The 24,775-nt window shown below is 23.8% G+C and overlaps 8 protein-coding genes across 12 annotated transcripts; 4 read left to right on the forward strand and 4 right to left on the reverse strand.

Moving 5' to 3' along the window:
* Positions 1 to 703: 703 nt before the first annotated feature.
* Positions 704 to 2,150, forward strand: LOC102681054. 2 transcript variants are annotated; one of them, XM_006607863.2, is made up of 4 exons: positions 704 to 847; positions 958 to 1,086; positions 1,393 to 1,502; positions 1,770 to 2,150. In XM_006607863.2, the coding sequence occupies exons 2-4, from the start codon at positions 1,069 to 1,071 to the stop codon at positions 1,885 to 1,887; spliced, it is 246 nt and encodes an 81-aa protein (XP_006607926.1). In that variant the 5' UTR covers positions 704 to 847; positions 958 to 1,068; the 3' UTR covers positions 1,888 to 2,150. The 2 variants fall into 2 exon arrangements, with proteins under 2 accessions (XP_006607926.1, XP_006607924.1); XM_006607861.2 differs by lacking the exon at positions 958 to 1,086 and having other exon boundaries at positions 709 to 847.
* On the reverse strand, positions 2,128 to 10,431 carry LOC102680831 (calcium-transporting ATPase type 2C member 1). The gene is made up of 16 exons (XM_031509931.1): positions 9,954 to 10,431; positions 8,534 to 8,865; positions 6,667 to 6,867; positions 6,494 to 6,583; positions 6,308 to 6,405; positions 5,676 to 5,934; positions 5,262 to 5,598; positions 4,792 to 5,180; positions 4,534 to 4,690; positions 4,300 to 4,470; positions 3,913 to 4,228; positions 3,649 to 3,834; positions 3,413 to 3,560; positions 3,240 to 3,335; positions 3,025 to 3,166; positions 2,128 to 2,939 (listed from the first exon to the last, which is right to left on the reverse strand). Exons 2-16 carry the CDS (start codon positions 8,639 to 8,641, stop codon positions 2,806 to 2,808), a joined length of 2,832 nt encoding a protein of 943 aa, XP_031365791.1. The 5' UTR covers positions 8,642 to 8,865; positions 9,954 to 10,431; the 3' UTR covers positions 2,128 to 2,805.
* A 791-nt stretch (positions 10,432 to 11,222) lies between these two features.
* Positions 11,223 to 14,215, forward strand: LOC102681352. Its single transcript, XM_006607864.2, has 3 exons — positions 11,223 to 11,646; positions 11,729 to 11,940; positions 12,042 to 14,215. The coding sequence occupies exons 1-3, from the start codon at positions 11,362 to 11,364 to the stop codon at positions 13,186 to 13,188; spliced, it is 1,644 nt and encodes a 547-aa protein (XP_006607927.1). The 5' UTR covers positions 11,223 to 11,361; the 3' UTR covers positions 13,189 to 14,215.
* Positions 14,216 to 14,228: 13 nt separating this feature from the next.
* LOC102681886 lies at positions 14,229 to 16,982 on the reverse strand. The gene is made up of 8 exons (XM_006607868.2): positions 16,573 to 16,982; positions 15,999 to 16,493; positions 15,710 to 15,918; positions 15,539 to 15,612; positions 15,341 to 15,452; positions 15,218 to 15,280; positions 14,924 to 15,081; positions 14,229 to 14,847 (listed from the first exon to the last, which is right to left on the reverse strand). Exons 1-8 carry the CDS (start codon positions 16,754 to 16,756, stop codon positions 14,715 to 14,717), a joined length of 1,428 nt encoding a protein of 475 aa, XP_006607931.1. The 5' UTR covers positions 16,757 to 16,982; the 3' UTR covers positions 14,229 to 14,714.
* LOC102681611 (FAD-linked sulfhydryl oxidase ALR) lies at positions 16,595 to 18,565 on the forward strand. 3 transcript variants are annotated; one of them, XR_420611.2, is made up of 4 exons: positions 16,813 to 17,014; positions 17,174 to 17,365; positions 17,601 to 18,053; positions 18,255 to 18,565. XR_420611.2 is itself a non-coding variant. In XM_006607867.2 (3 exons), exons 2-3 carry the CDS (start codon positions 17,282 to 17,284, stop codon positions 17,991 to 17,993), a joined length of 477 nt encoding a protein of 158 aa, XP_006607930.1. In that variant the 5' UTR covers positions 16,595 to 16,852; positions 17,174 to 17,281; the 3' UTR covers positions 17,994 to 18,110. The 3 variants fall into 3 exon arrangements, 2 of the variants coding, with proteins under 2 accessions (XP_006607930.1, XP_006607929.1); XM_006607867.2 differs by lacking the exon at positions 18,255 to 18,565 and having other exon boundaries at positions 16,595 to 16,852; positions 17,601 to 18,110; XM_006607866.2 differs by lacking the exon at positions 18,255 to 18,565 and having other exon boundaries at positions 17,601 to 18,110.
* On the reverse strand, positions 17,592 to 20,701 carry LOC102681481 (transmembrane protein 145-like). 2 transcript variants are annotated; one of them, XR_004150335.1, is made up of 6 exons: positions 20,544 to 20,701; positions 19,302 to 19,725; positions 18,649 to 19,238; positions 18,233 to 18,538; positions 17,711 to 18,030; positions 17,592 to 17,631 (listed from the first exon to the last, which is right to left on the reverse strand). XR_004150335.1 is itself a non-coding variant. In XM_006607865.2 (4 exons), the coding sequence occupies exons 1-4, from the start codon at positions 20,694 to 20,696 to the stop codon at positions 18,269 to 18,271; spliced, it is 1,437 nt and encodes a 478-aa protein (XP_006607928.1). In that variant the 5' UTR covers positions 20,697 to 20,701; the 3' UTR covers positions 18,229 to 18,268. The 2 variants fall into 2 exon arrangements, 1 of the variants encoding a protein (XP_006607928.1); XM_006607865.2 differs by lacking the exons at positions 17,592 to 17,631; positions 17,711 to 18,030 and having other exon boundaries at positions 18,229 to 18,538.
* A 662-nt stretch (positions 20,702 to 21,363) lies between these two features.
* Positions 21,364 to 23,040, forward strand: LOC102670695 (ribosomal RNA-processing protein 7 homolog A). The gene is made up of 4 exons (XM_006607870.2): positions 21,364 to 21,718; positions 21,807 to 22,139; positions 22,213 to 22,518; positions 22,604 to 23,040. The coding sequence occupies exons 1-4, from the start codon at positions 21,676 to 21,678 to the stop codon at positions 22,687 to 22,689; spliced, it is 768 nt and encodes a 255-aa protein (XP_006607933.1). The 5' UTR covers positions 21,364 to 21,675; the 3' UTR covers positions 22,690 to 23,040.
* On the reverse strand, positions 22,684 to 24,305 carry LOC102670556 (uncharacterized protein C7orf26 homolog). The gene is made up of 4 exons (XM_006607869.1): positions 24,110 to 24,305; positions 23,404 to 24,025; positions 23,042 to 23,331; positions 22,684 to 22,974 (listed from the first exon to the last, which is right to left on the reverse strand). The coding sequence occupies exons 1-4, from the start codon at positions 24,186 to 24,188 to the stop codon at positions 22,886 to 22,888; spliced, it is 1,080 nt and encodes a 359-aa protein (XP_006607932.1). The 5' UTR covers positions 24,189 to 24,305; the 3' UTR covers positions 22,684 to 22,885.
* Between the last annotated feature and the right edge of the window lie 470 nt (positions 24,306 to 24,775).

The raw sequence follows: 24,775 nt of genomic DNA on the forward strand, positions 1-24,775 counted from the left end.
TATTCTGTGAAACAGAAAATTGCTATTTTAAAATTTTTTAAAAAAAGAAAAAGAATATAAAAATAATATATAATAAATATAATATATATAATATATATTATATATAATAAATATATAATAAATATATAAAATTTACTTGCATTAAATCAATAATTATATAATAATCATTACACAGAAAACACAGTGGGATTTCGATCCAGAAATTGGAAAGCAAAGACGAATTAGATACGAGCAGGAAAATGGTCATCATGGAGAATTTGCAATAGCGAAGTTAGGTATGGGAATCGGATACAAAGAACCATGGGCAGAGCCTGTACAAAAACTCATAAAAAACTCCTAATCTGTAAAAAACCAATAAAAATTATCTTAGTATATGTAAAATTCTTAAATTAATTGTACAAAAAAATAATTTATAAAAAAGTAAATGTAAAAATGTTTTTATTAAATAAATTGGATGATATCTTAAATAAATTATGTATATATATTAAATAATGTTACATATATTTCATTTTGATATATTTTTTAATTACTTTTTTGTCCATGTTATACACGGACTATTTTTTTTTTAAATTCAGAAACAATATATATATAGATATTCATAATTTTACATATTAATTCAAATCGATATTGTTTAAGGATTAATTATATTTTATTTAAAAATCTATAATTATTCTTTTTTCAACTTTTTCAATAATTTACAATTTTCGATAAATTTTAAAATAAATTTTCTAAAATTGCATCATAGTAACTCCAAGAGGTGCAAAGTACAAAGTATCCTGTTCGACTTTCACTTGATAAAAGATGAAGTGGGGAGAGAATGGAGAATTATAACGGATATCAGAATAAGGTAAGTAAAGACGGAATCAGAAAAACAGAGACTGACTGTATGGATTGTCGTGTTGCATCTTTCCTATTGTATTTTTTAAATTAAAATAATTTATGTTTTTTTCTCTTCAGTGAAAAAAATATCAAAATAAAAAGCACACGTATATTTGGCGTTACACTTAGTGACTTTTCAGAATTTTCATTTCTATTGAAAGTATTTGTGTACACCTTGCAATCATTAAAATGACAAGATACGCTTATGTAAGTATATAATAATAAGTAAAAATAAATGTACGAATAAAAAATTTATCAAATTAAAATTTTATATGTCTATTGAAAAGAATATAAGGAGCATGATAATTCTAATAAAATAAATCTCGAAGTTATTTCTTGCTCTATGTATAAATATATAATATATATGTTATATAAAATAATACTCTTTTTTTTTTTCGTACTATTTATTATGAAACATTTAATAGATTCATTTAAAGTATATGCTGAATGTAGGACATTTTTTTATATATATTTTTTATTTCGACATGCTAATATTAATTGAACTACTTTCAGTGGACGACCGTGATCTTTGCAATAACCATCACTTTTTTATTTGGATTAATCATCGAAACCACAGCAACAATAGCTCAACCAAAGGCACCTAATTTTCAGTATTTTGAACGGTAAGAAATTAAAAAACATACAAAAAGTATAAAATTATGTTTAAAGTATATAAAAAATGAAGTGAGAATAGTAATTTGTTACACAACAATTATAAAAAAGATTATAAGTTCCTTATATACATGTTAAATATTACAATTAATATACAAGTTAAATTGATATAAAATCTATTAACAAATATATTAAGAAAATAATTATTTAAAACCATGAAACATAATTTTTTGAAAAAAAAAAAAATTACAAGATTGTAATAAATACCTGATTCACAGGCCTAAATATCGCTATCCATATTATGATGAAAATGGCAGAGGAAAATTACTCTATGGCTATGGAGGACCAGAATTATATCAATACAAAACTTATAGTGGTCTCGAAGGTATCCATTAAAATTAAAATAACAAGAAGTACTAAATTATAAATTATATATGAACAAATTAAAAATTAATGATCGTTTGTGAAATGATATGACATAATACGTAGACGTATTTTTGTTTCCGATTACAAGAAAATAATTATATTTTATATTATAATAATTGTTGTAATAATAATATATTATACATTTTCAATTTTTTTATTATAATTATATTTTTTCTTGTCATCAGGAACATATCGAATTATGTTATGGAATTAAAGAACATTACAAGATTGTTTATTCTTTTAATTATAACCAATTGTATTTTTAAATGCAATCGATCGATATGCTTAATTATGTCGTAAATATATGTTTCTTCTTCACGGATTATTATTTTTATTATTAGATACTGCGATTTATAATTATCGCGAAAGAAACGAATAAATATATTTATCTTAACAGATAAATATTTTTATTAATGATATTTATCAATAAGATGAATGAAAAAATGTGTTATATATTAGAATATTATGATTAATCAAGACAAAAATTACTATAAATACGATTACGAGTAATATTAAAATCGATCGTCTACGAAAAATTAGTGGAATGTGCATAGCATTTCTAGAATCTATGACATGTCTAATACAATCATTGTAAGGACGAGAAATGGTTAAATTCTAAGTCTAAAAATCTGACATCGTACATCAGAAAAGTCAGAAAAATTTGCAAAGATTAAAAAACGCAGTCATTTTAAATCTTAGTTAAACGCGCTTGATTAGATGCACAAATGTTTGTTTCGTGATAAGTGCATATACAAGTTTACAAGTATATAAGCATAATCGAGTATATCGAGATAATGTTGATAAACCAATCTACTACCCGCATAATGTGTGTTGGGTATTTTATTCCAAATGATCCTTGTCCGCCTTATCTTCGGCAGACTGTAACTGTCATACAAAATCCATTTCAGATTTATTATAATATTGTGTACCTGCTCGCCGTCTGAATAGTTGTCTCTCTATAAATTTCTTTATCTCGCTAATTATGAAAACACTTGATGTAAGTGCGACGAGAAACAAGATATCTATCAAAATTATAGAAAGAAATATTTTAAAAATTCAAATTTAAAAATAATAAATTTTAAAGATTTATCTTAATAAAATGCATACCTATAGCTGAAAGAGCTTCAGTTTGAAAAACTCGTTGTAAAGGTGGAAAATAGATCACTAACATCTGTCCTATTACTGATAATGCTACAGCTACCAGGAACATTTTGTTACTCCATAAACCAATAGTAAATATTGATTTGGTCTAAAATGTTTATATTATATTTAATAAATGAAAAATATATATTGTAATATTGCATAATTTTATTATTTTTTACCTGTGATCTGCAACTTAGAGCATTGAACATATCAAAAAAAACAAAACATGTAAATGTCATGGTTGTATCTCTTGCAGTATTACCATCAGTTCTCATCTAATAGAAATAAAAAACAAAAAAACATAGAATTAAAAAATTTATAAAAAATTAATACTTTTTATTATAAAATTTACCTCTTTATTATAAACCCATAAAGTACCAATAATAATAATAGTAGCTGATAATAGTACATTAATAATAAGATGTCGCGTAATCATTGGTTCTTTTATATTACGTGGTTTCTGTTTTAACACATCTTTATCAACTGGTTCAACACCAAGACTATAAAAAATAATTGTGTATATGTATATATATATATATAAATATTATAATGTGATTTATTAAAAAAATTTTATCATTCTTAAATTACCTTTGAGCAGGTGGTCCATCCATAATAATATTTATCCAAAGAATTTGCATTGCATTTAAAGGATTTGCAATACCCATTAAAGTAGCAAGTGCAATTAAAGATAGAGCAGCTATACTAGTACTCAATTGAAATCTTAAAAAATTTCGTATATTATGAAAAATTCCTTTTCCTTCTTCAATTGCAGCACTATAACATATGTTCATAATTAAAAATGAATAAATATAAAAAATATTGGGAATTAATAAAGAAAAAATTAATATTTACATGATAGTTTCAAAATCATCATCCACTAAAATCATGTCTGCAGCTTCTTTACAAACATCAGTACCATTTTTACCCATTGCTATGCCTATATCTGCTTTTTTCAAAGCAACACCATCATTAACGCCATCACCCGTCATGCCTACTATATTTCCTTCTCTTTGTAAAGCTTTTACAATAGCCAATTTATGTTTAGGTGTGACCCGATAAAATACACTAACGTTATTGATACATTGTTCTAATTGATGTTCGGACATCAAATCAATTTCATCTCCAGAAATTAGCCGTGAATGAAGTACATCTAATCCAATCATACTTGCTAAAATAAATACAATGTAATAATCTTCATATATTTTTATGAACTGTGAAAAATTCGATGAATTCGTATACCTATTGCAGATGCAGTTTCTTTAGCATCACCTGTAACCATTTTAACTTTAACACCGCTATTTATCAAAGTCGTTATAGATTCACGAACGTGTGGTCGTGGAGGATCGCATATGCCAATGAGACCAACATACATTAAATCTTGTAATGATTTTCCACGTGCTAATCCAATTACTTTAAATATATTAAAAAATATTAGATAAAAGAATTAAAATTATCATCAATATTAAAATATACCTCTTAATCCCTGCTGCCCAATTTCATAAGCTTCTGTTAAAAATTCTTCATCTTTTTTTTGATTCAAAGAGTATTCTTGACCATTGACAGAATATTTAGTACATAGTGGTAATATTTTATCCAAAGCACCTTTTACAAAATATATTTCTTGCTTATTCTATAACATATATGAAAAAATATATATAGAATGTAATAAATATTAATTTTTAATAAGTGATATTAATATTTAATTAAAAATAATTAAGAAATGTATTTTACTTCTCCATATTTCGGTGTACACTTCACAGCCATCATTTTTTGCTCAGATGAAAATGGATATTCTTGTAATCGCAAATACTTATCAGAAATTCCATACATTCCATATTTCATTGCTAATGCTATTAATGCACCTTCTGTTGGCTGACCAAGTAAAGTATCATTTTGTATTATAGCATTATTGCAAACACATCCTACTTCCAACATATTACTAATAGCATTGCGTGCAAGATTCATATTATCACATTTTCGAATTCGTACGTCTCCTTTATCATTATAACCAGTTCCAGTAATATCAGCTATATATCCTTCTGATGTCACTAAAATTGTTGCAGTCATTTCATTTTTTGTAATGGTACCTGTTTTATCGGAGCATATCACATTTACGCAACCTATACATTTAATAACATAATAATTACATATTTTGATTAAATTTGATAAACATTATATAACTGTATTGTACATATTCATACCGAGTGTTTCTACTGTTGGTAATTTCTTTACAATGGCTTTTCTCTTAACCATTCTCATAACACCCAATGCTAAAGTTACAGTCACAACAATAGGCAAACCCTCTGGTATAGCTGCTACTGCCAAACTTACACTGATAGTAAGCATTTCAAGTAAAGCTTTGCCTTGGATCCAGCCAAGAAGCATAATAATACCAATAATGCAAAATGAATAAAAAGATAATTGAGTGCCCAAAATATGCATACTTCTTTGAAGTGGTGTTTTTGGAGCTTCTTCTGCTTGCATCATTGAAAAAACTTCTCCAAATTCACTTTTTTCTCCTGTATTTACTACTATACCCTACAGAATATTTTTTATATATTTATAAATTATTGTAGACATTATAAATATTGAAATTTGTCATAATCAGAACTTACTTTTCCATTACCACAACGTACTAATGTACCCATAAATGCAATATTCCTCTTTGTTGTCAATCCATTAGCTTTAAGTAATGGAGCTGTTGACTTTTGTGCTGGTTCAGTTTCTCCAGTAAAACTACTTTCATCAATTGCTAAATCTATTGCTTCAAATATCCTGACATCTGCAGGTACTCTATCACCAATATTTAAATAAACTACATCACCAGGAACTAAATTGCGAGCAAGAAATGTTTCTACGCGGCTTTCTCGTAAACTGTAAAAAAATATTAAAAATATTATATTACCATTAAAATTGTTTAACATTAAAATATTCTAATATATTAAAACAATAAATAGGTCTAACTTCCATCCTCAACCTAGAACTGTGCATCTTTAAAATTGAATATTTTAAATAAATGTTGCAGGGAAAGAAATTTCACCTTATTGATCTATTGATTGGAATTGGATACTACATCTTCTTTTTTAAGAAAGTAAAGTAATACTCCATACAAAGGGTTAATATATCCTCCAAAGACCATATTTCTAGGAGAAATATTAATTTAAATAAATGCTACCAACAATTTTTAATTATACTTGACATAACTTTTATCTAATAAGTATTTAATAAATAATCAAAATTTATTTACCAGTGACAAGTTGGTGGCACCAATTTATTTAATTCTTCTAAGGATTTTTCAGAACGGTATTCTTGTACAAATGCAACTGTCACTACTATTATGATAGCCTAAGAAAATATGTAATTTATTAATATAATGCTTATTAAAAAATAATTTAAAAACTAATTAATAATAAAATTATCATAAAATACTTACCACTGTAATACTGACAGCATCATCAAACTGCCTCATACATACACTAACAAAGGCAGAAGCAAGAAGTAACAGAATTAGAGGATTTTTAAACTAAAAAAAAAAAAAAAGAAAAGACATATTTAATTACATAAGTTAATATTAATATATAAAGATAAATATACAAATATTTCTACCTGTTCAAGATATTTTTTCCATGTTGGTTCTTGTTCCTTAACACTAAACTCATTAAATCCAACTAATTGTTTTCGGTGGTCTGCCTCTTGCCACCAAAGACCTGTTCTTATATCAACATGCAATCTAGCTGCAACTTCTTCAGCACCAAGACTGGCTGCTTCAGCTGTTGTTAACCACATTACTGAAGTTTGGTCTTTATCCTTAAAAAATTAAAATAACAATTTTTTTAAACAATAATCTCTCCGTTTTTCGTCATTAATTTTTAAGATATATATAAGAATAAATTCCTAACCTTTATCAAGAACTTTCATTCATTTTAAAACAATAGACAACAATATTAGTAAAATTAAATGCATTATTTTTCAATATTTACTTTAAAAAATTTCGATATATATTTATAATATTCATGATACATTATTAAATCTATCTAAAAATCTTTCACATTTTTACAACTTATCAAATAACAACTCATCAATATATTCAATATTAAAAATGTACAGATTAATTTTAATAATATTTTGCTTTTGACTATACATAATAATTATACATAATAAATTAATCAATTTATTCACATTTTATAAATATTTTATAAATATAAAATAAAATATCATTTAATGTCACATTACATGTACATGTACCATGACACGTGTATTAGTATTATCTTATATCGAGTGATGTAATGAGATTATAACAAGATATTTCTATAAATATAAAAAAATAAAAGAATATATCTTAAAACATATGAAACATATAAAGAATGTATTTTAAACATAAAAAAATTATTACTAATATTTAAGAAATATTTTTTCAAAAATAATTTTATCTCTCAAAGAAACATTAACAAATTTTTATAAATTTTATGCTTGATAAAATTTATAAAATATTGAAAAATTGATAAATTGTTAAAAATTACGATATGAGTTCGAATATATCTTGAATTTGTACAATAAAACAGAAAATAAATAAAAATCTTTCTTTTCTTTTACAACATTATATAAATATAATTATAAATTATCTAAATTAATATAAAAATATAATTTAAATACTTTTTAATTTTTTATTTTTTACTTTTAATTATAGCTTTTTAATCTATTAATTTATAATCTTCTATTTTTATTGATTGTATTCAAAAAACCAATTCAAAAAATCATTCAAAGAATTATTGAATTCTAAATCGATAAATAAAATTTATATTGTATGGCTATAATAATTATTAATATGAAATAGAATTTGCAAAAATAATGTAATTTTAATTATTTTTTTATAAAAAAATTTATACAATATTCATTTCAAAATATTCTATAAATTGCAAATATTTCTCATTCTAGTGATTATCGATCCGTTTTCCTTAGAATGCACAAGGTCATATTGCTACACTTATTACCTTAGTTAAGTCAACATATTTAGAAAATTTCCTGTCTACACTTTTGTATACTTTTCAAAACACTGTATAGCATGTACATATATATTCAATAGAATAAAAGAATTTTTGACATATAGATATTATATTAACAAAACAAAATTTTATTTATAAATAAAATCATAACAATATCAGTCCCACTAGATACTATTGGTAGAATAAGCATTCGATCGATACCGAAACATTTGAAGACAATACAATTGCAATAAACTTTTCACACTAAGTAATATATATATATATTCATATATATATCATACGCATATAATATGCGTATAATATAATATTTATTTATTTTATAATTTATATGGCTTTTATAATCACTTTAACTTACTTATGAGTCTTAAATTCAATTGATTATTATTATTATTATTATTAAATAGTCAAAAAAAAATTGTATGAGTATTTAATACTCGAATAATTATATAATAATTTAAAATTATTTTTACCTCTTTTACCGGTGCATTTTTATTACGTTCCTTGTCAGTAGCTGCAGCAGTATCAAGTTCATTATCTTCGAAAAGTTTTTCGTATTTATTACTTGCTGTGTCTTTCATTTCTTCTAAGCAACGTTTCGTTCTTCCTTTTTAAATATATGAACTTTTTAATTGGCAAATATAAAGTCACAATTATATTCGTTGCTTATTGTAATATTAAATTCCTGTTACGACAGGATTTTACAATATTTTGAATAAAATATGATATTTTGAATAATAAATTATCAGTCCAGTTTTAAAATTTCAAAAAAAACGAACATACAGTTCATGATCCAAATAAATTCCTGTTAAAATGTAGTAACATAAAATATACATGTACATATATGATGTATATTATATTATGTTTATATAGAAATTAAATACTGCTAATTTTCATTTACGCGAAGGTCAATTAAATAAATTTCTAACGATTTTTAATTCAAATATATATTCAAAAAAATAGTAAAAAAAAATTATTATTTTTATAAATTTATTGAAATATATAATATATAATAAGTCTAGATAAATTATTGAAAAAATTGATAAATTCGAAGAATTTTTATCGAAGATTATTGTATAATTGATATAATATATGAATATGACTAATTTTAAATATTAGTTTCATTAAAAAATCTAAAACTATTATTATTGCGATATCGATATTTTTTTTGACAAATATATTATTATTATACAATTATAATATTATTCATTGTAATTTTATTTCTAATAAGCAATTGAAATGTTATTTTAAATACTCTTTTTAATCAAAAATTGATCTAAAAAAAAAATGAAAAAAAATAATTTCAATTGCTACTAACCTACTTTCAAATTGAACTAAAGATAATACCATCGATTTCCTAAAAAAAAAAGTAGAGATAGTATTCTTATGATTATTTTACATAAGAACATTAAATATCTAATTTGATTTACATTATAAAATTAATTTAAATAATATTTATCAGAAGGAATAATATTAATTATACGTAATTAATGTGATATAGTAATCAAAATAACCTATTATTCGATAAATAAATTAATATAATATTTAGTTTCGAGAAAAACATTGCAACTTTTAATGAATATTATACACGTGGTATTATAAAATGTTAAATAAAAACTTTCTAATTATTTAATAAAAAATAATAAAAACTAGATAAAAAATGTATATGATTTTATCTGTTATTGAAATACATTGATAATTGATTGAAATAAAATTGAATTGTTTCATTTCATTTGATATAATGAATTTAAGTAATGTATAATCAAGCAAGCATATAACTACACAGTATTATTACAAATCGATAATAGAGGTTCCTTTTGAGTGAGTACATATAAACGAATATAAATCATTATATTTTCAAAAATATGAATAAAAAGATAAATGAATACGTACAAACGTATCTTATCCTTAAGGATTGCAAAATCCTTTTAATATCCGAGGCATGTCGAAGGATCTACTCCCGATATGTTGGCAAGTGAAACACATAATAAATTGCTCATAAATTACTAATTCCAGATAATTATATTGCTTTTGAAGCTTCGTTTCGATTGAATTAATAGTTTTGTCTTCAATAAGAAATTATTTGTATATTTATAGAAAAAGATCACTACAAACACAATGTTCGATTGATGTATAAGTATTGAATGACAAAGTGACAAGTAGTAGCGAGAACGAGCAGCGCTACTTACCGTACCCTGTTGGTACTGTGCTCAAAATGCAGCTATATAAATGTGCATATGTATCATATACATATATATTCATACCTTGTTATGTGATAAAAGTAGAACAAATTGTGTCGATCCAGCGTACGACGACCTTAAGTTGCTACACTTCCAAATTCGTATATTTCTGCCGAATATTTAATTATACTGCAATGTATTTATGTTTTCAACGTGTATAAAATAAAGTAATATATTGATAATTATGTATATACAATCACTTGTAATGTTAAATATAGAATAATTTCAATATTATTCACATGAATTAAAAAATCAATATTAAGTATATTGTCCAATAAAAAACATGAATATAATTTTAGACTCTTATTTCTTAGTTTTTCATTACGTGAGTTAAATACAGTACATGACAATTTAATATCTATAATTATTGATGCTAAATCTAATTAATAAAGATTTACTGATTAGTCTAAAAATATTTTAAAACATAATAGTGACATTTGGAAAACAAAAAATATACATAGAATTACATAGAAATATACATAGAATGCAAGTGAAACGATAGAACTGGTTATTTAATTTTCCCGCTTATCACGTTGATATAATATATAGAATATTATATTTAATTGGATCATATAATTTATTAATGCTTAACAATAATCTACACTACAATAAAATACTTTTTTAGTTGGTTAAAAAGAATTTTATATAGAATATAAATATATTTAATCTTATTTTTCTTTTTATTTGAAATATAATAAAACATAATGTGATTATCAAGTTAAAAATTGATAATGAAATATAATAAAATAATCAAAACTTCAAAATATTTCTAAATATGCATATATCATTTGTTGCATTTATTTCTATCAATTGTTTATAAAATTATCATTATATTAAAATATTTCAAATTTTCAAAAAGAAAAATTTAATTAGTAAAATTTCATATTTCAATTATAAAAATTTTAATAATAATTTAATGAAAACAGGGTGGCGTTGTAATGCAAAAAATTATAAACAAATGTACCTATCTTTGAATTGATTGAACATTGAATTAGCCACTTAACGGCGGTAGTTTGTATACATTGTATACATGTTTAAGTGTCGCGGAAAAATAACCTCTAATGGAAAAAATTAAACCCGTACAAAATAATATATCAAAATGTATCAAAACTATCTGTCCATCACCGGAGCAACTTAGCATAATAACGAATAATATAAAATGCGAAAAATGTGGACTCGTATTTAAAAATGAACCGCGATATCGGTTACATGACCTTAAAGTACATCAGCGTAAAAATTTAGATAAAACGATAAAAGAAAATGTACAGTATCATTGTCCAGTAGAATCGTGTATTTATGCTCCAAAAGCAGAAAGACATTTTAGTACTATGAAATATCTTAAACAGGTTAGTATTGTCATAAAAAAATATCTTTTATCAAATATTTCAATTATGACATAAAATTTAATATTTTGATATATACATTTAGCATTACCTTAAAGTACATGCAAAAAAAACATATGCATGTACTCGTTGTGACAAAAGCTTTTCTACTGAAGCAGCAAAGGAAGGACATATGAGAATATGTGGAATTGAGTTCGTATGTTCTTGTTTAAAAACTTATACTTCTTATGAAGCCTTGCTTACACATGCAAAACGATCATTACATACTATAGATGATAAATATAAAAATTTTTTAAGGTAAATTAATCATCAAAAATAAATATTAATATATTATTATTTTATTTTTTTATACATATAAATATAATAGTATTAATTTATATTAATCAACAATTTTACAGACGCACAAATTCTAAAGCAATGAGATTGATTTTACCAACTAGTCAAACAGAAATAAATAAACTAATTACAATACTACCAACAAATCAAAATGAAAATAGAATATCAGATAATAATGGTTCTATACAGAAATTAACATTAGATATTGGTATACAAACTGATGAATATAAAAAGAATAAAAGAATATCAAGTCCATTAAAACATATTAACAATAGTTATTATCATAATGGAAAACGTGGAATATCTAAACAAACGCAGACAAGTATTTTCCAAAAAGTTAAACAAAATGTAATATCCATGGAAACACAAACTACACAAGCTTCACAAGCATTTAAGAATGCATTAAAACTTCAAAAACATGGAAGAAATTCTGTATCTCAAAATTCTGATTATACACTGTTAAAGGAAGACCTTAATCTTGGCAATTTTACAGCTGCAAATTTATTTCCTGGTAGTCCATTACCACTTCGTCATGATGATGGATTACAAGATTTTTGGGAAGAAAAGAGTACATCAGGTACTCAAACAATACCTGAAAAAGACATGTTTGAAGTTCTAAATGATAATGTTACTCAAACAGAATTTGAAACATTTTATGAACATAGTACAAATCCATTAATGCAGTGTACTCCAAAGAGTACAGTTGCTTTAATGACTTTACCTTATGTTGAAGAAACATCGAATGTTGAAGGATATTCCTTTGTATCTTCAGATAGTATATCACGATCAGATCCCATGCTTACAGATAAAACTTTTGATGACAAATTTAGCAGTATAGAAACTCAAACAGAACAAGCTTATTCATTTTTTGATTCAGATCCTTTAACTAGATCATTTGCTTTAAGTTCTATTGAAACACAAACTACAAATAATATTGATAACATGGAACAGTTATTATATAATAATACATGCACGCAAACTTGCGATGAAATACTACCAACTGATCTAGGATTATCTAATATTCAAACACAAACACCTTGGACTCAACTTGAAGATACTACTGTTTCTGCTGAAACACAAACAAAATCTTTGATATGTGAAACAGGTTGCAATATTTCAATAGGTGCATGTCGTTCATGGTTGAGTACTCAAACTAGTCATACTGAAACACAAACTGATTTACTTAGTATTTTTGAAAGTCTTCAATAATAAAGTATTTAATTTTTGTGCAGATGGTGATATAACAATTGATATTTAAGTAATTTGCATTTGGTATTGTAAAATAAGACTAATTTTTCGTATTGTTATTTAGTACTTTGGTATTTTTTATATTTTATTACAAACTAATTATATGTATTTAAGTTCCTGTATATGTGCAATTTGTTAATGAAATATTACGTGCATTGATTGAGAACTGCATTTTCTTAAAAAGAATATTTTAAATTTACTGTATTATACAGTATCCACACTGCCATAATTTTAAAATATGTATTGTTTATACATATGTTTCCAGAATAAAATCATACACATTGCAGGCAATGTAGTTACATGTAACTTATTAAAATATTAATTTAAGATCCTCATAATGGAAAAAATATTATTAATTTTCAATTTAAATTTTAAGGGGGCAAATAAGCCTTGAAATTTTTTTTTATAAATCAAACGTAATCTAATTTTAAATAATAATTAAATTAATGAATTTAATGAAAAGGTATTTGAGATAATAATAATCAAATTATTGCAGCTCAAAATAAATTATTAATATAAAATTGATAATAAAATATTTTTATAAATATTGATCCACAAGTTTTAAAATGTTTATGATGTTAATGTATTATGAAAACATAAAATATTGTGTTATTATATTATAAATACATGATTTTTAACTTTTAATGTATTTAAATAGATGTATGATTTTTAGATTTAAATATTTGTAATCATTCGTATATCAACTTTCGTACAAAGGCAATTTTCAAAAATTTAATTTGTTTGTATATATATGTATTATTATTATACATTGTTTAGAAAAACATTTGTCAATCGTAATTACAATCTTATTCATTAGGAGATTCATGTTTCTGAGACTCAAGAGTCATGTACCCCCTTAAATAGAAAAATACATGAAGAATCTTTTGCTTTAAATATAATTGTTTAACTGATAGTTTCAACATTTACAAAGAAATTGAACATGTAATCTGAAACTGTACACGTAACATTGTTACAATAACTATTAAAATATTGTTTTTTTCTTTTTTTTTTTTTTTTTTTTTTTTTTTTTTTTTTTTTTTTTAATAACTGCGTTGGAATTATGTACTGAATCCCAACCAGTGCTTTATGTTATGGCTTCACATCAAAACATACATATAAAAGTTAAAATCAGTTTTTTTGCTTGGAGTCGCATCGTGATAAATCACATTTAAGCTATTATTTTATTCATGTTTGTTGCTATGAATTAAAATTACATTTAAAAGGATATGCTTTGCCAAAATGGGTGATATATAATACACTTAGAATTGTTATGTAAGTCAAAATTGAAGAGTTATTATTAATATATAAAGATATAACAAACATGATGTAAATATCGTCTTTTTCAATCGAATCAAATCACTAATCGACTCCAAAATGGGTACTCAACGCAATTGCGTGAGTTCAAGGAACTTTTAGCACAGGCTGGGATACATGTCATAGAAGTCAAATAAGGGTAATATGCAGAAAAAGAAGTACACAAGAATGTATTAAAGTGCAGGACCAGCAGCATTATCTTCGTCAAAATCTGGTAGAAAATCTTTGGTCCGGTCTTCTATCCTATCCACATTTTCAAGTGCTGAAGCTAGTACTCTTAAATTGTCCACACCAGACATTAATTGTCTATAAATTTTAAATTTATATATTATAATATAAATTATATAATTTAGGAATTTCAAAATCAAATATCAATCTTTACCTTAAGGATACTTCAGCTGATGAAGCAGCATGTCTTAAATCACCAGCTAGCCTTCTTACTGTTTGATCTATATTTGAAGAACTATATTCACTTCTATTTCCTGCTGCAATTCCAGCTCTAAGTTCTTTGTTTTCTAATCGGAGTAATGATATTTCCGTCTGAATTGAGATTATATTTTATCATTTTATAATTAAATACACTATATATATATACATATATATATATATATATATATATATATATATATATATATGTAAAATATATATTTGAAAAGTGACAAAAATTTATACTAACCGTTAAAGATTTAATTTCTTTTTTCATTGATGAAATAGTACTTTCTGCATTTACCGCTCTTTTCTAAAAAAAAAGTTATAATTATGGACATTGATTAAATATAAAAAATATTCTTATACTCACTGTACTTCGTTTTAAATTATCTTCAACTTGTTCCATAGCTTTTTCAAGATGAATTGTTTCTTCATGATCCACTTCTTTTTTAGATGTCAATTCTAATTCTAGTAATTGAATTCTGTAATAAACATGTACACATAAAGAAGAGAATATATTCTATTATTAAAAGACTTAAAAAAATTATAAGAATTTAAAAAAATTTACCTCTGTGACTTTTCATTAATTTGTTTTTGAGCTAATTCTAATTCCTGTCGTAATCTTTCATTTTCCAACAATAACTAAAAATTATTTATGAATATTATATATATTTATAATGTTATAATTATAAATATTATAATGAATATATTATAATTTAATATTTAATTTCATTCATACCCTCCTTTCTGTGGATTCTATACTATTTGGTATAGATCCAGATTCTGTTGACAATGCTGTTCTATTATGAATAGGACCATCATTTAAAAAATCTGGTAAAGATTTTGGAACATTTGCTTCATTTGCTCCTGAGTGAGAACAGTCTCTTACTGCAACATTTGATTCAGAATCAGGTTCAGTTGTAGATATTGGTAAATCTAATGGAAATCCTAAGTAATGAAAGATTATAAATAAAAAATTTAAATTTATAAAAATTATTTAATCATATAATAATATATTATTTAAATACCTAATGGTTCTGGATTTTCAGTAGATCCTATGTTAGATCTAACAAAAACAGGTAAATTTAAATGAGAGGAACAACTTGTATTTGGTACAGATCGATTTCTTTGAAGTATTGCTTTGTCCAAATTTCCAGTTAAATCAAAAGAAAGATCACATGAAGTACTAGACTCATTTTTCTTTGATTCACTTCTGAGTCGAGTTTGTCTTTGTTCTACACTGTTTAATGCAAAATCAGGAAGATTATCTACATCTGAGATAGTTTGTTGTTTGGGCTCATGATTTAGATAATATTGCTCTACAACCAAGTGATCTTGTACAAAATCTGGTAATTCTGTTGGATTACGAGAATAAACAGTAGAACCTTTTTCTAAATTATATGGTGTTGGAGAAGTATAAACTTTTGGACGAGCTCCAGCATTCTGATAATTTACTTGTGAACCATTTTTTAGAAAATGCTTAAAACTAAAAGGATTTTCTTCGATTCTTGATGTATTTTGTCCTGTGAAAAATTAAAAAACAAAAAATATTAAGCTAATTATCAGCTTAATTTTATTAACAAATAGCAGGTTAAATCTAACCTGTTTGGGATTCTGTCCCAATACGATTCCTAGCAAAGTATTCTTTCGATGTGTTTCTACAACTTCGACATCCCGTTGTTACCTCTTCTTCAGAAGATGAAGATGACGAAAATATGATATTACGCCTTGGATATTTTGGTACGGATCGAGACGAATCATTACTTTTTTTACGATTCGCCATCATCTATGCAGAAGATCAACTTTACCGACAATCGTATCATTTGCGGTGCAGTCAAAACTGCACTTAACATTTGTCACTCGTTGACTGCAATCAGGTCAGGTTAGTTGTACGCAATTTTTTCTTCTTTTTCATCACTCAACGTGAATGTAGGAGCAGTGTATGTTTTGAGCTTTTCTCTCCATATCTTTTGTGTTTCGTAATACTATAACGTTATTATTACATTTCTTAACTGAAATGAGTTGCAAGTTGTTATATATAAAGGTATTTATTTACATATATGTCATATATCAGTATTCAAAGAAAATTAGCTATTAAAAAACTTATAATAAATTTGAATCATGATTTAATAAATATTTATTATTAAATCAAATATGATGTGATACGATGTGAAATATTTATGTTAACTTTTCAATATAACAGGTGAACGAATCATTTTCATAAAAGAGGTTATCCTCCACGTGGAAATATTGTTAATTACAACAATTTTTAAACATATTTACGAATGTATACTTCGACTTTAGCAATAGAATGTCTAACGAAAAACCTTGTCGTGCATGTATGGATTTTAAATCATGGGCAAAAAGTCAAAGAAAGACTTTGGAATCCGAAAAGGTATAAGAAAATAAAATTATTTATTATTCTGTCACAATTTCTTTTTTTAATAAAAAAACTGTTTTTAATTTCATATTTATTAAAAAATATTACATCATTATGTAAACAATATTCTAAATTAATAATAATTTAAGTTAATAATAAATATTAAATATTTTAAAAGATCAAAAATATTACATTTAGATTATTGTACAATTCTCATAATACAATTTTCAAATATATTTCATTTTGCCAGGAATCTGAGGAAAAGAAAAAGAAAAATCCATCTGTAAATAAAGTGAAACGTAATGATTGTCCATTAGATAAAGATGAATTAGGTTCAGTAACATGGTCATTTTTACATACTATGGCAGCATATTATCCTAATAATCCAAGTGAAGAACAAAAGTCAGATATGAAACAGTTTTTTCATATATTTTCTAAGTTTTATCCTTGCAATGTATGTGCAGAAGATTTACAGGAACAATTAAAACATTCCCCACCAGAAACTAATTCACAGGAACAGTTGAGCCAATGGCTTTGTAAAATACATAATGAGGTAAATAGAAAACTTGGAAAACCAGAATTTGATTGTAAACTTGTTAATCAAAAATGGAAATATGGTTGGCTTGATGGTTCATGTGATTGATGATCACTAATTACAATTGTAAATTTTGTAATGAAACCTATATGTGATATAAAACATCATGTAAGTTAATTATTGTAAATACTTTTGTTAGAGATGCTATAATAGTTAAAATATTAATATTATATATAAATTATTATTTATTATTGTCTAATTAACTAATTATTAAATATAATATTCTTTGTTAATTATGAACATTAAAGAAAATAATAAAAAAAGAATCATTGTACAATTATAATTACATAGATTATCATATATTTTAAGGTATATGCTTATTATTAAGATTGTAAAATAGATGGTGTTAAATGTGAAATAGTGAATGCAGAATTTGCTGTTCTAATATTGGGTTCATAACTGTGATCTTGTCCTTCACCACCAATTGGCATAACTTGACATGTTCTGATATGAAATGGAAAACGTTTATTAGCCATAGATGGCCTGGTGATATATAAAAATACTATATGTCCCATAAAAACAGTCCATAATGAACAGCCTTTAGCAACACTTTCTCTTACCCATTCATCTACTAATAAAGTAATGCAGAGTACCTATAAAATAAATATATTTTTATATATTAAAGAATAAATAAATTCTTTATAAATATTTTATTACATAATATTTTGTTATGTATAGAATCAAATGTATATTTTTTATGTACCGTTAATGGATGACATAAAAACCATGCTGATCCCAATGAAAATAATGAACCATAAAAGTGAAGTTTTGTTGACATTTTTCTAACAGTCTTAAAACAACGAAGAGAAAATATAATCCATGCAATCAACTTTAATATTATTAATCCATATCCTGGTGGTGACTCATAAATATATAATATCAATCCAGGATCAAAGATATCAGATTGATAAATATATAATGAAAATTGACAAAAAGAAATCAAGCAAATAAAACATATGAGCCATCGAATTTGTTTTGATGTTAAAACACTTTTAGTTACTGTAAAACCAAGTGCTAGTAGTAACATAAGTACGGTATATAAAATATCTGAACATGCTTCTAAGAGTTGACCGAATAAAGAAGCACTTTCTATTGATATTCCTCTCAAACCAAGATTTATATAATTATAAATTTCAAATAATACTCCCACTAATTGACAAAATAATGAAGCCATAAATATTTTATAAGATATATGTAATAATCTTCTTGCTCTTAGTTGCATAGCTAAATAAAAACTTAATATTACAAGTATCACATAAATAAAAGCAATAATTAATAATTCTGGCAATATATCTGAAAAAAATGGATTTAAGTAAATAATATTAAATGATTTTAAATCAAGAGAATGTTACTTACAAAATTCATCTGCTGAAAAGTGTTCTTTCCAGAAATTCTCATGTGGTGCATTTGTTAATGATATTGAATATGAGATATTTAATCCACTTTTTGAAGAACAATCTGCTAATGCAATGAACCACCATCTTGGACGAGATGATCGAAATCTACGATTACTGGAACATCGTATTACAGCATCTTTTTCGATGCATCCTGATTCTTCAAATGTTACTGTAGATAGTGGTATTATTTGACCAATTCCATGCCAAAGTATAGATTCTTTTTCAATGCACGTTTTGTTCGAAGGATAAATGCTTGGCCATTGATCAGGTGCATCATAATATAATAATATTTTTAAATCTTCTTCTCTGCCTCCTAATTCGAATTTATATCGAAATATACCTTGTTCCGTTAAAAAGCAAAATCTTGCTAAAAATGCCCAATTCTAAAAAGGGAATTATTTTTTATAGTAATATATTGGAAAATTTTATTGTTTTTTAAAAACAAGATAATAGCATATTTTTTATATTTACAATATATTTGGGGAGTGAAAATAAATCCGTAATTTTTTAAATAATACGGGACCTGTATAAATAAAAATAAACATTATTATCGTGCATTATCAAAATGTTAAAGACATCGTATATGATGTAAATATTGATATTAATAATTTATAAAGAGAACATCAATATTTCAAACGAAAAATTAATCACAAATTAAAAAATTAATCTTTATACATATAAATTACATTGAATGTACAATATAGCTTCAATGAAAATATATTTTTAAATTGCAAATATAATATATAAATATATAATTATTTTATTTATAGAAATATATAAATTATTTTATTTATTCCTGATTTTGTATGGCATTGAAAATTATTATAATTGAAATGACAAAAAATATATATATAATTCTAATTCTAATTCTAATTTAAAAAATTAAAGATTATCTTTCATTTTCAAAAATATATTGCAAAAATAAAAAATTGACATATGCTATTATATCAATTATAAAAAATATAAAAAATTTTTCTTCTCTTTTATTTATTTTTTTAGAAGAGAAATATTAGTTTATAATAACAAGAATATTTTATATAATATAGTATTTTTATTTAATTAAAATTAAATATAATTACAATATTTTTAAAAAAATATATATATATTTATTATTTTTTTAAAATTATTATGAATGATATTATAAAATAGATTCAAAGATTTTAAACAAAATTTAAAAGATTCAAAAAGATATTTATAGTACTTCACGTGTTATAAGTTGTCCTTGAAGAATTTTATTCTCTGAATATGTTAAGTATTGAAATATTATGAAAAAGAATGACAATATGTTAAACATAGTTGACACACGATTGTACAATTTTCCTGAATTGAAATGGTATCTACATATCTGCAACATGTTACCTTGCTGTTTTTCTCATGATCAATATTTCGTAGCCATTAAAATTATGCATTTCAATTAATATATATTGAGATATAAACATTTAATATAAAATTTAGAAAAAAAATTTTTAATAAAAAAAATATTAAAATTTAATTGCATAAATAAATCTGAGTTTCTGAATCGTAATTCGAAAAATTAGAAATTGATTTATTGCATGTTTAATATATGCTTTTTATGATCTTGATATTTTTTTTTTCACTAATATGATGATAATAAAATATAATAAAACTATTAATAATTATATATACATATAAATAAAATTAAGTAAAATTACGAAATTCAAATAGTATTATTATATATATTTCTAAAAAAAAAATATTAAATGTTTAAAGTTTATTAGAATTTAATAAAATATAATTTATAAGGATATGCAAATATAAAAAAATAATTATTATTTAATGTTATGTTAAATATTTTTTTATACATTACATATACATTAATTTTTTCAACATTTCCGATTAAATATCAATGTATTATGTATATATGTTTTTCAGTGTATGTAAATGTTATTCAGTGATATAACTTTAAAATATATTAATATAATGTAATTATTTCTTAAAAATGTAGTATGATTAATTTTGTGTTTATATTTTGCTCATTCATTGATGTACATACATATATGTGTACAACTATTTATATTTATTTACTCAATATACATGAGCTCAGTTACCGAACGAGCGTGATATGCTATATGTAAGGAAATTGAATAGCTTTTAATAGAAGACATATTGTATATACTATTGTACACTTGAAAGAATAAAAGTAAAAATATAGTATAGTATTATTTATATATTAGCTGATAAATGTATATATTTATTAAATTGATTTCTATTACAACATATATATGTGTGTGTGCATGTGTATTACAAAAAATTCAATAATTATTAAAAATTATTAATTTTCATTAATTTCAATAGAGGTTATAAATAAGGAAATGATTATGATAAATAAAAAAAATAATCTTAAAGGTTTTAAGAGTAAGTATATAATTATTTTCTTTATAAGTAATCATAAGCAATATATTTATTTCTAAGTAAATTTCAATATGATTCTTTAATTTTTTAGCAATATGGATTCGATTTAACGAAGAAACTACTGACAAACATCAATTATTTTTTAAAGAACATTCGATTAGAAATCAGGAACCAGAACATCCTAGAGGAAGGACATTATTTATGTTAAATATTCCTCCTTATGTTACATCTAAAAATTTAAAGAAAATATTTGGTGATTTGTGTGGAATTGTTTCTAATGTTTATTTTATAATTTCTAAGGGATTCAAAACAGCATATATAATTTTTGAAAATGAATCCGATCTAGAGAAAGCATTAGAAATTTCTGATGATTATATAATAACATTAAATGATGGGAATAATTATTGTTTAACAGGAATAAGAAGTAAGTTAAACAAATTATATATGGATTTCTTTGGATAAAATATTTTATTTATTTATTTTAATTAATTATATAGAATGGTGTATTGAATATAACAATTCTGTATGCAATGAAAAAAAAATGAAAAAGGAAATTGAAACTTATATGCAAAATTATGATAAAAGAATTGCTGAAAAAATAATAAAAGAAAAAATTATGGAGGAAGAAGTACAAAATAATGATGGTTGGGTAACTGTAACAGGACGAAAGAAAAGAGGACAATTTGCACTTTCCAGAAAAGAATCTACAATTAATAAAGTGCAACATAAAGAAGAACAAAAAAATAAGAAAAAACAGTTACTTAACTTTTATACTTTCCAAATTCGTGAGAGTAAAAAACAGAGTAAGTTTTATATCATATTAATTTTAATATATATGTATATAAGATTTTGATATTTAGAATATAATTAAACTTCTTTTTTTTACAGATTTGGCAGAATTAAGAAAGAAATTTGAATTAGATAAAAAAAGATTACAAGATTTAAAATTAAAGAGAACATTTAAACCATTTTAACTTTTTGTATATAATATAAAATATATTTAATGATAGATATTTTCATAAAATAATATACATATCAATATATTAATAATATAAACTTATGATTAAATAGATATTTATTACTTTGTTTACATTTATATTATGACATTGCATATTAAATTTAAATTTATTTACAATTTCACAATGAAAATAATAATAGAAATTATATTTATTAAGCAGCTTTGGATGCATAAGTCTGTAATGTCCATTCAATTAAAAAATGTTGATATGATAGAGGTTGTAACAAAGCCAATAATTCTTCTGTAAAAAAATATAAGTTAATTTTTAATTAAAAATTAATTTTATAATAAAGAATTATAATATGTACGTTTGTTTCCATAAATACAATTTGCAGACATAGCTGCACTAACAGCTTGAGCAAGGCGTTCCATAGCTAAATCATGTGAAATAGAATGAGATTGTAAATTAGTTGTCAAAGTTCGAGCAGTAGCTGCAAAATGTTGTGCGGATATTGCATGTTTATTATTTCCACTATTTTTTAATCTTAATACTGAGTCCATAAGCAGTTGTTGAATTTTAGAATATAATTTTTTTTGTTCCTCTGAATATTCTGTATTTTCTATAGTATTTGAACGTACAGGTGATAAAATGCACCATCTAAAAAACGCAAAATTTAAAGTATAAATTTTTTATATTTAATTATGCAAAAAAAATAGTTATTTGAATTACCTAAATAAACCTGCAATTGGTGTTATTGGTGTCATTGGAATTCCACCAGTTGGTAAAGCAGGATTATCCATCAAAGGAGTTAATAATAAGCTTGGGTTTTCATCTATCCATTCTCCTACCAATCTGAGCAGTTCCGTAGGTGGATCTTTGTCTTCATAAACTTCACCTATTGCCGTTAGTAAGTTGGCAGTGAAATGTGATGCAAGAACAGGAAGCTGCTTCAACTTGTCAATAGATTTTGGAGTAAGGACAAAATAGTCATTAAGTACATGCCTTGCTAATCCTACACTCTGTGATGAAGTAGATCCTAATTGTTGCATCCAAATTCCAGTTGCATTCAAGACTGCTTTATTTTGAGTTGCAATGGATAAAGATACTAAATTGCCTAAGATTTTATATCTGGGACTATCTGCAGGAAAAAGAGATAAAAAAACTGCATTGCGTACAGCAGCACTTCCTCCAGGACTTTGAAAAAAATCGCTTAGAACTTCTATTAATTGCAATTCTTGTATTGCTATTGTTAAGTTACGTTTTTTTCGTCTTTCTATTTCTCCAAATACAAATTCCGATATTAAATCCAATTGTAAATCCATTTGTTTCCCAGGTCTGCTGCATAATATCTCTTCATAAAATAACAATATAATAATAAAAAATATGATAAAAATTATTAGACTTATAATCTAACCTATGTTAACTATTGTATTACCGATTTTGCATAATGCTTCTCTAGCGCAATAAGGAAAATCTAATTTACGTAAACTTTGTTTTATATCATTCCCTGCCATTAATGCATATATACTATTATAATATGTGCATACATTTAAAAGAAATTATTTTTCATTACACTTAACAAGCCAGATTATCAAAATATTGAATGTATTTATTAAAGTTATACTTCCGCATTTTCATGAATGCGACATGTTTTCTTTTATTAATGCATATTGATTGGTTCTTTTCATTCATTTGAATTTCTGTTATTAAATATCCAATAAACATGCAGTTAATATATAAGGCGCGAAAAAGAAAAATTTATTATAAATTTATATATTGTTTATATACTAAGTCCCATATAAATATATATGTTCTCAAATATATAAATCATAAGTTAGAAAAATCATAAATTTTTATTATATATACACATACACATATATAATTACATATATAATTACTTTTACATATTTAAATATAATATAAATTTAATTATTATTTATATATTTAATATAATATAAATTTTTTTAAGTTTTAAGTTGAATAATACTTTAAATAATATAATTTAAAATAACATTTATAATTTTAACTTTTTTAATGAATTATTTTTATATTTTAAAATATACATGATACTAAAAATAATAATTTTTTTAACTAAAGAATA

The sequence above is a fragment of the Apis dorsata genome, unplaced genomic scaffold (genome assembly GCF_000469605.1).
Source record: "Apis dorsata unplaced genomic scaffold, Apis dorsata 1.3 scaffold_19, whole genome shotgun sequence".
NCBI lineage: Eukaryota > Metazoa > Arthropoda > Insecta > Hymenoptera > Apidae > Apis > Apis dorsata.

Coding starts and splice junctions, on each gene's coding strand:
- LOC102681054 (XM_006607861.2), top strand. CDS start 818: ATGGAGAATTATAACGGATATCAGAATAAG. Junction 848..1,392: donor ATAACGGATATCAGAATAAG/GTAAGTAAAGAC, acceptor AACTACTTTCAG/TGGACGACCGTGATCTTTGC. Junction 1,503..1,769: donor AATTTTCAGTATTTTGAACG/GTAAGAAATTAA, acceptor CCTGATTCACAG/GCCTAAATATCGCTATCCAT.
- LOC102680831 (XM_031509931.1), bottom strand. CDS start 8,641: ATGAAAGACACAGCAAGTAATAAATACGAAAAACTTTTCGAAGATAAT. Junction 6,868..8,533: donor AAAATGCACCGGTAAAAGAG/GTAAAAATAATT, acceptor TAATTTTTTAAG/GATAAAGACCAAACTTCAGT. Junction 5,181..5,261: donor ACCAACAGTAGAAACACTCG/GTATGAATATGT, acceptor TTAAATGTATAG/GTTGCGTAAATGTGATATGC.
- LOC102681352 (XM_006607864.2), top strand. CDS start 11,362: ATGGAAAAAATTAAACCCGTACAAAATAATATATCAAAATGTATCAAA. Junction 11,647..11,728: donor CTATGAAATATCTTAAACAG/GTTAGTATTGTC, acceptor ATATACATTTAG/CATTACCTTAAAGTACATGC. Junction 11,941..12,041: donor AAATATAAAAATTTTTTAAG/GTAAATTAATCA, acceptor ACAATTTTACAG/ACGCACAAATTCTAAAGCAA.
- LOC102681886 (XM_006607868.2), bottom strand. CDS start 16,756: ATGATGGCGAATCGTAAAAAAAGTAATGATTCGTCTCGATCCGTACCA. Junction 15,453..15,538: donor ATTAATGAAAAGTCACAGAG/GTAAATTTTTTT, acceptor TGTTTATTACAG/AATTCAATTACTAGAATTAG. Junction 15,082..15,217: donor AAGAAATTAAATCTTTAACG/GTTAGTATAAAT, acceptor ATCTCAATTCAG/ACGGAAATATCATTACTCCG.
- LOC102681611 (XM_006607867.2), top strand. CDS start 17,282: ATGTCTAACGAAAAACCTTGTCGTGCATGTATGGATTTTAAATCATGG. Junction 17,366..17,600: donor AGACTTTGGAATCCGAAAAG/GTATAAGAAAAT, acceptor TCATTTTGCCAG/GAATCTGAGGAAAAGAAAAA.
- LOC102681481 (XM_006607865.2), bottom strand. CDS start 20,696: ATGTTGCAGATATGTAGATACCATTTCAATTCAGGAAAATTGTACAAT. Junction 19,726..20,543: donor GACAACTTATAACACGTGAA/GTACTATAAATA, acceptor TTCCCTTTTTAG/AATTGGGCATTTTTAGCAAG. Junction 19,239..19,301: donor CTTTTCAGCAGATGAATTTT/GTAAGTAACATT, acceptor CATTTTTTTCAG/ATATATTGCCAGAATTATTA.
- LOC102670695 (XM_006607870.2), top strand. CDS start 21,676: ATGATTATGATAAATAAAAAAAATAATCTTAAAGGTTTTAAGA. Junction 21,719..21,806: donor TAATCTTAAAGGTTTTAAGA/GTAAGTATATAA, acceptor TTAATTTTTTAG/CAATATGGATTCGATTTAAC. Junction 22,140..22,212: donor TTGTTTAACAGGAATAAGAA/GTAAGTTAAACA, acceptor TTAATTATATAG/AATGGTGTATTGAATATAAC.
- LOC102670556 (XM_006607869.1), bottom strand. CDS start 24,188: ATGGCAGGGAATGATATAAAACAAAGTTTACGTAAATTAGATTTTCCT. Junction 24,026..24,109: donor AGAAGCATTATGCAAAATCG/GTAATACAATAG, acceptor TATTTTATGAAG/AGATATTATGCAGCAGACCT. Junction 22,975..23,041: donor TTGTATTTATGGAAACAAAC/GTACATATTATA, acceptor ATTTTTTTACAG/AAGAATTATTGGCTTTGTTA.